The 12722-nt window shown below is 35.8% G+C and overlaps 1 protein-coding gene across 26 annotated transcripts in view; it reads left to right on the top strand.

Moving 5' to 3' along the window:
* Window positions 1-12722, top strand: part of FIP1L1 (factor interacting with PAPOLA and CPSF1) — a 79630-nt gene that overhangs the window by 17692 nt on the left and 49216 nt on the right. For 17 of the 26 annotated variants that reach the window (XM_045881141.3, XM_045881148.3, XM_045881153.3 and 14 more), the window contains one exon: window positions 7924-8033. In XM_045881141.3, the coding sequence (XP_045737097.1) occupies window positions 7924-8033 (110 nt within the window). The remainder of the gene's footprint in view (window positions 1-7923; window positions 8034-12722) is intronic. The other 9 variants (XM_064584489.1, XM_064584487.1, XM_064584488.1 and 6 more) reach the window with 1 other exon arrangement.

Consider the following 12722-nt stretch of genomic DNA (forward strand, 5'->3'; position numbering starts at 1 on the left):
ATTACAATGAATAGGTAGAAAAGTTGTCTTGATGATGAAATAGTTCATTTGCAGTGGTCCTTCTTACTTCTAACAGAAATGAAAACAAGGTGCTTTTGTAAACTGCCAGGTTCTATGTGTTTTGTCTTTTTGCAGTAGACCTCTGAAACTAAAGAATAGAAAGAAACTCCTAAGGGCTGGTCTCTTACTGAACGCGGTCACCGTGAATGAGTTTTTTGTATGCATACTGTGTATCAAAATTATTTTGAAGTTTCTTTTGGTTATATGAGAGGAGGTTATTGTTCCATTCTGATTTCTTTAGTTCTGAATGAATAAGGATTTGAATTTAATGAGTGTAGTCTAACGGTTTTTCTTGCCTTGATAATGCACAGTAAATATTACTCATCTGTTACAAATACTGATTTGGAAACTGTATTTTATTTTTTTATTATTATTATTTTAATATTGAGAGAGTATATGTGAGTCGGGGGGAGGGGTAGAGGGAGAGAATCTCAAGCAGATTATCTGCTGAGCTGGGAACCCAACTGGGTGGGGGTGCTCAACCTCTTGACCGATGAGATCATGAGCTGAACCAGAATCACGAATTGGACGCTTAACCGACTGAGCCACCCAGGTGTCCCTGGCGTGTGTATTTTAATGATGTGTGTGGCTCAAACTTTTTAATGTATATTGTGGTCTTTGGGATATGTTTTATTGATGTTGCTCAAAATCTGCAACTACTGGTTGTATGGGAGTGTTTGGCATTTTCAGGTTGCAGTTTGACCTTAAATTTCAGGCAAGTTTCTGTCACCTTAAAAAAAAATCCTTGTTCAAATTTCTCTAGGACTATTGTTCTTTGAAAACATCTGAGTTGTTTTTTACTATCCTGCAACCTGAAGAATACAAAAAATATTTTAAGAATGTAATGGGTATCCCAAATATGCAGAGGTAAATTTCTTAGGTAGTATTAGATACCAAAATGTTTATTTTAGACAAAATGCTATAGAAATTGGAGAAGTGAGTTGGTGAGAATTACCCTGGGAGAAATACAAATCAAAACCACAGTGAGATATCGCCTCACACCAGTCAGAATGGCTAAACTTAACAAGTCAGGAAACAACAGATGTTGGCGGGGATGCAGAGAAAGAGGAACCCTCCTACACTGTTGGTGGGAATGCAAGCTGGTGTAGCCACTCTGAGAAACGGTATGGAGGTTCCCCAAGAAGTTGAAAATAGAGCTACCCTATGACCCAGCAATTGCAATACTAGTATTTACCCCAAAGATACAAATATAGTGATATGAAGGGGCACCTGCACCCCAGTGTTTATAACAGCAATGCCCACAATAGCCAAACTATGGAAAGAGCCCAGATGTCCAACAACATGATGAATGGATAAAGAAGTGGTGTATATATATATACAATGGAATATTACTCAGCCATCAAAAACAATGAAATCTTGCCATTTGCAACAACATGGATGGAACTAGAGGGTATTATGCTAAGAGAAATAAGTCAATCAGAGAAAGACAATTATCGTGATTTAACTCATGGAATTTAAGAAACAATGGATCATAGGGGAAGGGAGAGAAAAAAAAGGCAAAGTCAGAGGGAGACAAACCGTAAGAGACTTAATTATAGGAAACAAACTGAGGGTTGCTGGAGGGGAGAGGGTGGGCGGATGGGGTAACGGGTGACTGGCATTAAGGACGGCATGTGATATAATGAGCAGTGGGTATTATATAAGACTGATGAATAACTGATCTCTCTGAAACTAATACATTATATGTTAATTAATTGAGTCTAAATTTAAAAAATTTTAAAAGCAAAAAAAATTACTCTGGGATTAGAAATAACTTTGAGCATTATGTATAGTTCTTTCTATTTCTGTATTTTTTTTAAAGTCTAAAGATACAGTATTAGAGAAGCATATGCCATTTTAATCAGAACCTTGAGTGTGGAGAACACAAGAAAAAGTATTGTAAATTAGGAAGTGGCTTTGGCAAAGAAACTCAGCTTAATTGAATGAAAGTATTATTTAAGAAATTAGCCTTATCTGGATGCCTGGGTGGCTCAGTAGGTTAAGCATCTGCCTTCGGCTCAGGTCATTATCCCAGCATCCTGGAATCGAGTTCCACAGAGGGCTCCTTGTGCAGCAGGGAGTCTGCTTCTCCCTCTGCCTGCCGCTCCCCCTACTCCCCTTGCTTGTGCTTGCACGCATGTGCGCACACTCTCATAAATAAATAAATCTTTAAAATATCTCCACGAGTTTTAAAAAAAAATGGAAATTAACCTTATTGGAGGAGTTCTTTTGGAAAGGAGTAGAAGAGAGGTGGTTTTGTAGGGTTCAATACTAGAAAGCCTTAGAAACAAGGACAAGTTGGAGGAGTTATTGCCTGTTTGTGAGCAAGAAAGTGCTCAATAAGTAACATAATTCTGGAAGCGGCTTATAAGTAATGTAATTCTGGTAGGCTTGTAAGGTGTGGTTGGAAAAAGAAAGTCTAAGCTCTTACCTGCTAATCCACTGTTTTGAATTACAATTACTAGGATTGGTGAGACAGATAGAAGGAAAAGAACTTTCCCAATTTTCCTGTTATGTCTGGGTACCTCTAATATGCACAGCACTATACTAGATCCTGTAGTGAGACGGGGTCTCTGTGTTCAAGGAGCTCATGATCTGAGTGACATACATATATGAACTAAGCATGGTATATTTTGAGAACTGTTATGTTAGTGCTGTTATCAAAGTGCAGTAGGGAGTTCAGAGGGTAGAGTGGGGTATCCTAAGGTGCAGAATCTGGAAGGAAACAAACATGATAACTGAAAGACGAGTGAGTTTTCATTAGTAGAAAAGAGGGGAGTGTAGAACATTGCAGGCAGAGAGAACAATATGAGCAAAACCAGATAGCATGAAAGGAGAGTTGGGGTGGAGATATTATAGGAGAGAAGCCTGGAAATGGTAGACATGGGTCCATAATGGGAAAGACCTTAATCTTAAACTGCCTGTAGACATTTGTGTAGGCCATAGGAAGCCATTTGAAAGTTCTTGAGTAGGAGAATAGCATGAGCAAATTTGGTTTTTAGAAAACTGACAAGTGTTCTTTAAAAGGGTAGGCTTTAGAATATAAGGAAGAGAAAAGGAAGTAAGAGAGACCAGATAAGGAGCTGTTGCAGTACTGTAGGGATGAAATGAATGAGGAACCCATCTTAAACTAGTGAATGGAAAAAGGAGCAGATTTAAGAATCGTAATTTAAGTTCTTTTCATGTCTACTGCAAAGATACTTTTTTAACTCCTTCATCAACTGAGAGACAAGCCACCTACCAGCCTCTTTAAAATAACTTTTTTGTACTTTTTGTTAGATAAATTTTCAAACATACTAACCAGTAGATAAAATAGTACGAATGAACCCCTATGTGTTTACTGTAATGTCTCAGTGATTGTCAACATTTTGACATTCTTATAATTTTTTATATACTTCAATATAAGTAAGGTTTTTGTTTCATTATTTTGGTTTTTGTTTTTAGTGAAATGAAAGGAGATGAAGTTTAATAGGTATAAAAATAAAATCACTTGGGTGCAAAAACAATTGTGTAATTCTATAATTTGGAGTGAGGGGCACAGAAAGAGTGACTAATGACTGTTTGTAAGAAAAAATTGACGCACAACCTTCTCTGAAACTATTTTTATGTCTGTATGTGCACACACGTGCATAGATGATTTTGTTTTCCTCCATGGATGAGTATAAGCTTTGTCACTATGTTTTGAAATTTCATAACTGTGTGTCTATTATCATCTATTGTACCAAGCATTCATTTGTACCCTCTTAATCTGGAAGCACATATCCTTCATTTCTGGGATATTTTCTTCTATTATGTTTTTACTTTTTCTTAGCTTTCTGATGTCTTCTGGACCTCCTGTTCAGATATTGGACCTCTTATGCTAGTCCTTTAATTTTCTTTACTCTCATATTTTCTACCTCTTTGTCTTCTGGTATCTGGGAGATTTTTTCAACCTTATAAGTCTTTTATTCATTTTTTCATTTCTGTGGTTATATTGTTAATATCCAAGACGAATTTTCTTCAGTGTTTAACGGTAGCATCCTGTTGTTCATGCATGCAGTATTGCAGTATTTTTTTTTCTCATCTATCTGTCAGAAGATATTTATATTAATGATAGGTTGTTTGTTTCATTTAGGTTTTATTTTCCTGCATAGTGTGTTTGTTGCTTTTGGCTTCTGACTGACTTTCCTCGAATGTTTGTTGATCTTTGGCCATTCACTCATAAGGAAATGGGCCTCTAAAAAGGTGATTGGAAACTCTGAATATAAATAAGATTTGCTATGTTCTTTACCATAAGGCTAAGTTTGTTTTTGTTTTTGTTTTTTAAGTCCCACGTGTCAGTATCATTGGGTAATTTTGTTTTTTTCTTTTTGTGGCAATTTGATTTTTCAGGTACTAGATTCCAGTGGCCTGCCGAGAGGATTTATACTTGGCTGATTCAAATGTTCTGGGAACTAGAGTTGTCAATTCCTGAACCTTTTGGGGTCCTGCCATGAAAATCATAGTATCTTTGTTTTCTTGTTGCTGACTTACGATTCAAGTTTCTTTAGTCTGCTCAGTCAGTTACTATTTTTTAATATGCTTTCAGAGTCCCAAATTTTACTGCTTTGTCAGTCTTTTTGTTTTTGTGGGTTGAAACAAAATTATAATTTATGTGGTTTGCTACTTTTCCTTTTCTTACGTTAACATTATGTGGCAAATGTTTTCCTAGTTTATTAAAGTTTTTTGATAAATGACATTTTAAATAGTTGCATAATGCATTATTTGGGTGTACCACACTTAACAGATTTCTTTTTAGGTATTATTTTGTTTGTAAGGTTAACCTTTTATAAATAATGCTATGAAGGGCAGCTGAAGGAAATTTCACAAACTAAGTTTTGGTACACTAATAGCATAATTTGGGTAAATATTTAGCTTCGCAAGGTTACAGACTTCATTCAACTTTTGTTTGGATGTGTAAGACCTGACGTGATTTTGTTTTTAGAAAATTTGTCATGGTGGGGCGCCTGGGTGGCTCAGTCGGTTAAGCATTTGTCTTCGGCTCAGGTCGTGATCCCGGGGTCCTAGGATCGAGCCCCACATCAGGCTCCCTGTTCAGCGGAGAGCCTGCTTCTCCCTCTCCCTCTGCCTGCCGCTCCCCCTGCTTGTGCTCTCTCTCTCTGACAAATAAATAAGTAAAATCTTAAAAAAAAAAAAACAACAAAAGAAAAAATCTGTCATGGTATCTTATAGTCATTTCTCAAAATATTAGATTCTGCTTAAAAAAATAGTCTCATTCTGGTTAACAAGTTTTGAGTCTGTGTAATTCTGAGTGCAATATCTAAAGACAAACAAGTGGATGCAAGTTGATTAGGAGAGTTGCTAAAATGGCGAAGATTTTCAGAATTAGAGTATTTTACAAAGAAATAAAAGAGAAGAAAACTGAGGAAACAGAAGCAATTTTTACATATTTAAAAATGTACTGTGTCTTCTTGATACCTTTTCTTGCTTTTCTCCCTATTAAAAATAATTTTTCATTTGTGTTCTCTTCTCTCTCTTTACCCCTTCCTCTGCTTCTCTTCTTCAACTCTTCTCTCTTTCCCCTTCCCAATTTTTAATTGAGTGTTGACTATGCCAGGAAGCATCTCAGGATGCTTCAACATCCTTGAGTAGGGAGAAGAGGTGAGCATTATAGACCTCAACTTTGTAATCTTAGAGTTTTCCTTAGAGTTATTGGGAAAAGTAGTCATTAATTAGATTACTGGGCCAAAAATTATAGTTATAAACTCCAAGTCCTGTGAAAGACTTTGATGTGACATTTAAGCTGAGTCCCAAAGTCAATCAAATAAAAAATATATACTGAGCACTTATTGCATGCCAGGCACTGTTTTTAGGTACTTGGGATACAGATTTGAATAAAACCTAAGTGCAGTGTAAATCCTTGTAGGCCATGATAAATTTAGGTTTTATTCTGTTTGCATTGGGAAGCTATTGGAGAATTTTGAGCAGGGGAGAGACATGAGTTGATTTACACTTTTAATAAGATTGCTTGGCTATATACAGAGGATGGATTTTCCAGAGGTAGGACTAAAGCAGAGAGAAAATTTAGCAGAACAGTTGAGAAGTGGTAGTAGGTTTAACCTGGGTTTTAGGGGTGGACATAATCAGTGGTTGAATTTGCTATGTATCATAAAGGTAAAGTTCACATGAGATGGTCATATCTATTGGATAATTGTTAGGATTTCTTTTTTTTCCTTAAGCAACTCAATAGATGATGGTGCTATTTACTTATGGGGAAGACTTGGATAGGATCAGATTGGGGGATCATCTGGAAAATGAGTAGCTTTGTTTTGGCCATGGTAAGTTTGAGTTGCTTATTAGATATGTAAGACATTGGATATAAATTACTGAAACTCAGGGGAACAGTTGAGACCGTACTGTCAACTCTCAGTATTCCAGACATTTGCAGGAAGAATATTGCGTTTCTTTTTCTGTGTTCTCATAGCATCTTTCATCCCACAGTTACTTTTTTTCATAGCATTTATTGTATTGCTCTGATTGTTCATGTGTCTTGTCCCATTGTCTAAGATTTTGTTGTATTTCTCTCTCTAGTCTCAGCCTCTGGTAATAGTTTTTTAGATGATAGATATTTAATGTTTGATGAGTGAACCATGTTTATTTCCCCTTTCATCACATTCTGTCAGTTTACCTTTCAAGTATCTATCAAATCCATTTCTTACTTTCTATCCTCATTTTCTTAGTGCTGATCCTCTATTATCTCTCACTAGGATCTGGGCCTTTTAAATGGATTTTTTTAAGGAGTGGGACTCTAAAATGTCAATGTTAAGCCCTGATTATGTGAAGACACCCATTAGGGATTGAGTTCAGCAATATTAATAGATCTGACTTTAATGGCTCAAATATATTCTTTTTCTCACACAATGATTATGTGAGAGGTAGATGGTTTCTGGAATTGAATCAGTGATTTGAATGTATCAGAGTCAAGGTGTCTGAGATTTTCTTGGCCTTTGCCTCATGCGGAAAGAGAATGATCCTGAATTTAGACTGAACCGTAGAATTTAAGTAGGACCTAAAATACGGTGTGATGTTATTCAAGTGTAGGGCAACTTAATTTAAATTTAATAAATTAATGATGATTTAAAATTAGGAAGGTGAGTATAAAAGCAAAAGAGCACAAAGAAGAATTTCACCAGTGTAAAGGAGTATGACTGGACCATACTGAAAAGCTCTGCTAGGAGCAGAAAGGATGGCTAAATCTGGGAGAAATTATGGAGTAAGTAGATACTGGTTTGAAAGTGAATATAAAGAGGGAAAAGAGGTTATTAAGGAGACCGATGACTACCTTCAAACTTCTAGGTATACTGAACTGGCAGGATGGTGGTACTGTTGATGAAGAGGGGGAAACAAATGGTATGGAAGTGCAGGAATAGGTTATTAATACTCATGTTGGAGCAAATCACAGTCTGAATAGAAAATGGTCAGAATGGCTAAAATGGCCACCGGTGGTTTTTTCTGAATTGTAGTAAACCTAGAAGGAGAAAATTCTTCAAGGTCTTTGAACTCTGAAACATGGAGTCATAACCAAGTATCTTGTACTTATTTGTGGCTATTTAAGGGAATTTATGAAAAAGTTACAGCTTATTGGAGTTTTAAGTGACATTAGTGTGAACTTTTTTTAATAGTTGGGAACATTTTGATCCCCTAATCCATCTTTGGTGCCTTTCACCTAATGCTGTTCTAAAATAGGGTAATTTTATTAAATATTCAGCGACAAAACATTCTTCATGTTTAAATTCAAATCAGATGTTACAAATTTATTTTAACACGTTTAGTGTATTATGTTTGAGTGTTCTATTAAATAAGCTAATAACCCTTTTTTTTAAGGTACAGCAGGGAAGAACTGGAAATTCAGAGAAGGAAGCAGCTCTTCCATCTACAAAAGCTGAGTTTACTTCTCCTCCTTCTTTGTTCAAGACTGGACTCCCACCAAGCAGGTTAGTTAGACAATTGTAACTCCATTTATTGAAGGCATTGGTATCTTCATCTTGTCTTAGTGATATAAAGTATAAAAGCGCTGAATGTTCTGCCAAAAAAACTGGAACATTCCATGTTGTTTTAGTACAAAATGAATTATCCGTGAAAAAGTCTTCTGGGTGCTTTCCCATTTAAAAAAAAATCTAGGTAAGCAATAAATGAAGCATGGTATATAGTTACATGTATATAAAAAAGACAGTCTTACATTTAGAAGAGATGGTGATAACAATCTTGCTGTTTTCTGTGCTTATTATTATTCTTACATAAGGAACTATTGGACTTTCTAAGTCTAGATCTGTTGACCTAAATGTGTTTTACTGATTTTAGTAAAAGATTGTAGAGATTTCAGCCTGGACAATCTTTCACATTAAAACCATTTTCTTTTCTTTCTTTGGTTTGTTTTGATAATACCTAACTTTGAGTTCCACAAGGTACCAATTGCAAGAGGCAGATGTGCTGGCAAATGGTTAGCCTGTTACTAGGAAAATGGTAAAGGGTAATCTAAAACGAGGGAAGTTGGATGTTAGCAGTTTAATTTTGAGTTAGATAAAGATGACTTATCAGTTATTTCTCTGGGCCTGAAACAAGTCAGTAATCCAACTGTTACTAGTTCTCAGCCAGATCATTTACCTTTTGTGGTACTTGCTTAAGTTTATTTTACACAGTTTTCTGGTTTTGTTTTTCTGCAATTTTGAATAGCTCTAAGATAATATTTCATAATATACAAACGCAGGAAGAGATGGTATGGGAACATGTGGTTTAGCCCTAAGGTAAATATTCTTGAAACTTTCAGCCAAAATTAAATGTCACAAAGCCATCTTGGATTTTGACTGCCTCCTCATCCTAACAGTTACTAGTCATGGTCATGTCCAGATATTATTTAAACTAAATGAAACCTCATCAGACGTTTGGCTAAGAAGTTAGGATAGCAGAGGAATACCGATCCTTTTAATATGTAGTCTTCTTTTGTTCTTTTCCTATTTTAAAAGAGGTCACTTTCATTCGTTGAGTTTATTGTGTTCTGCAGTATAGAATTATGTGAAGAGCTTTGACTCTGGAGCTAGACTTCTGGAGTTCAAATTCTGGCTATATTACTTACTAGCTGTGTGTCCTTGAGCATATTCCCTAATCTTGTTCTTTCATTTCCTGATCTGTAAAATGTAGTAATAATAATCCATCCCTCACAGGATAGTTATGTATATTAAATGATTTAATTTTATGTGAAATGTTTTAGAACAGTAGTACATACATAGGTAATACTCTATAGATGTTTGCTAATTAAACTATTTAAAAATCAGTAGCAGGTTTTCTGTTATTTTGCCTGCCCCCCCCCCTTTTTTTTTTAAAAACAAAACAGCCTTTGGCCAGATTATGTAGGGCATTGTACCACTATAAGGAATTTGGCTTTTCCCATAAGTGAAATAAAAGGGGTGTCACTATCAGAGTTTGTGCAGAGGAATGAAATAATCTGTTGTAGGTTTTTAAAGTCTTAATTGCTTTATTAAGATCAGACTACAGAGAGATTAGGGGCAGAAACTGGGAGGCCAGTTAGGAGGTTGTAACAGTTATCTAGGCAAGAGATCACTTGAACCAGAGTGGTTGTGGTGCAGATGGTGAGGATCTTTTTACATCTGAGATGGAAGAGACTATAGGAGGAGTGCTTTTTGAGGGGAGAAGACCAAGAGCTCAGTTTAGGACATAATAAAATTGAGATGTCTATTAGACCTGTAAGTGGAAAATTTGCATAGGAAGGGGATATATGGATCTGGAGTTGAGGGGAAAGGTATGGCTGGGGATAGAAATTTGGGAGCGATAAGTGTTTAAGTAGTATTTAAAGAAGTAGCGAAAGTGAATTAGCTTGTCCCTCTTACCACTTCTCTATTAATAGAGAAGTGGTAAGAGGGACAGAGCCTTCGGGTGCTTCCTTCCAGGTCAGAAAAAGAAGGATGAAGGAGGAGGAGGAGATCCATAGAGAAGAATGACTACTGACATAGGAAGAACACCCAGTGTATGTCTTGAAAAAGATGTGTTTTCTCAAAGTAGAGGAACAATTAACTACCAAATAATACTGATTGGCCAAGAAGAAGACGACTGAGAATGACTTTTAGATTTTATTTAAGTAATTTCTACACCTAGCATGGGGCTTGAACTCATAACCCCAAGATCAGTAGTCATATCCTCCACTGACTGAGCCAGCCAGGTGCCCCACGACTTTTGGATTTTAAAACATAAAGATTGCTGGTGGTCCTGACTAGGATCATTTTTAGTGGTATAAGGTGAAGTTTGAAAAAAAGACTTTTTAGAATGAATTCAAGAAAGAATGGAAGGAAAGGAATTAGAATGAGAAAATATGGACAACTTTTTTGAGGATTTTTTTCTTTTGAGGGGGCAAAGAAATAGTATCTGAAGGGAAATGTGGGGTCAGGGGAATGTTTTTTCTAAAATGATAGAAATTAGAGCATGTTTACAGACTTAGAGTGAGTTACTAGAGGGGCTATTGATGCTGCAAGAAGCAAGAAAGGACAGTTGTGAGAACAATGTCCTTAAGAAAGTCAGAGGGACAGGATGTAATATGCAAGGGGGCAGGGTTAGCCTTAAAAAGGAGATGGACAAGTTCACTCATAGTAACAGGATTGAAGACAGGGTATGGTGAAGGGTTTTTCCCAGCACACAGGATGCAGACTTACTGGTGAACGTGAGGATGTGTGGAAGTGGGTGTTGAATGTTTGAGAAGAGAAGAGAAATTCTGAAATAGTCATTTAGAGGTGTGTGAATGAACTAGGGGAAAGGAGTAGGATTGCTAGGCACCACCTGGAGGGAAATGTGCCTTCAGGAGAAGGCTTTTTTTTCAAAATGGGAGAAATTACAACATTTTTATATGTTGATGGGAATGAATTAGTAGAGTGAAAAATTGACAGAGAGAGATGGTACATTTCCAACTTCTCTGGAGGTTAATGGCTATGGGTTTAAAATGAGACCAGTCAGCTTGCTTGGGTGTGTTTGTATGTTCGTGAAGATTAGGTAGAGCTGGATTTAACAGGGATTGCAGTTACACCAGGCAAATACGACAAAGGGGCAAGGAAGGTGAGAGGGTCCTTGAAGTGATTATAATGATGGATGACCATGGATTGAAGGAGAGATGGAGAATACTGGCAGCTAGTATTTACTAGCTAGTATTTACTGGGACAGTAAAAAGGAAGTAAAGAAATGATAGAAATGTTAACAGATCTATCACTAATACCAAAAAAGTAGATTAATTGCCACCACAACCTATAGAAACATACCCAACATGTCAATATTGTCACTTTTTGATATAAAGAACAATACCCATTGCTCATTAGGAAAGTTTGTTTTCTGGGTTCATCTTGATCAAAAGTATACTTTTGTTCATTGTGAAGTATTTCCCTAAATATTTGTGTTTTTTTCTGTTTTAGTCTTTGTATTTATGGAAATTAGACATGTTAGAAAGTAAAATTTTTTGACTTTAGGGAGAAGACAGGAATGTCACTTAAGGCATAATAGAGACTACACAACAAATAGTAATGAGCTGTACTGCTGACCTTACTACTGTATTTCCTTTGTTAAAAATCTTAGATTGCCTTATTAATGTGTAGATGAGTGTTGGTATGTTTGCACAGACCTTTTTTTTATTGGTTCTTTGTACTTTATCGGTAGAAATGCTTGGTTTCTAACTTTCTGTATTGCCCAGCAAATTGGCATACTTAAGTAAAATGTTAATATTTAATATATCAGAATGTTTTAATCTTTAAAAGTTTTCATATTATGTCAAGAATGTACAGCTTGATAAATTTTCACAAGCTGAGCACTCATGTATTTTTCATCCAGATTCTCCAGTTGTTAACATTTGGCCATATTTGCTTTATAATTTCCCCAAAATATTTTCCTTTTTGAACCATTTATTAATTATGAACATCATGCCCCTTCAAACTCTAAATTCTTCAGCATGTAAGAACAAGGACATTCTGTTATATAATCATAGGACACAGTTATCAAAGTGAGAAAATCTAATAATGAGCCAGTACGTTAATACACAAACCATAAATTTAGCTAATTATTTCAATAATGTCTTTCATGGAAGTTCTTTTCTTGATTTAGGACTCAGTCCAGGATCATCCATTATAATTAACTCTTTTATCTCTTTATTCTTTAATCTGAGACAGTTTCTCAGACATCCTTTGTATTTGTTGACTCTGGATTTTGATGAGTACAGTCCAGTTGTTTTGTAAATCATCCCTCAGTCTGAGTTTGCCTTATGTTTCCTTTTTATTGGATTCAGGTTTTGCTTTTTAGGCAGGAAACTACATAAGTGATGTTGTGTTCTCCGTGCATCAGCCTAGAGGTACATGATGTCATTTTGCCCCATTGTTAGTGATGATAGCTTTAATCATTTAGTTGTGATGGTGTTCATTGGGTTTCTGCACTGCAAAGTTACTATTTTTACTCTTTGTATTTAATAAATAATCTGTGAGGAGACTGTATCTATCCTATTTCTTTTTAAACTTCCCAAGAATTTTAGTATCCATTGATGATTTTTGCATTCTCCCATTACTACTATAGTGGCTGTAAAATAGTGATTATCTAACTCTGTTATTTTTCTTACATTAATTAGTTGGCATTCTCCTTTAAAA

Source organism: Mirounga angustirostris, unplaced genomic scaffold (genome assembly GCF_029215605.1).
Source record: "Mirounga angustirostris isolate CCGP_5_RB_7025 unplaced genomic scaffold, mMirAng1.0.hap1 SCAF_2, whole genome shotgun sequence".
Classification (NCBI taxonomy): domain Eukaryota; kingdom Metazoa; phylum Chordata; class Mammalia; order Carnivora; family Phocidae; genus Mirounga; species Mirounga angustirostris.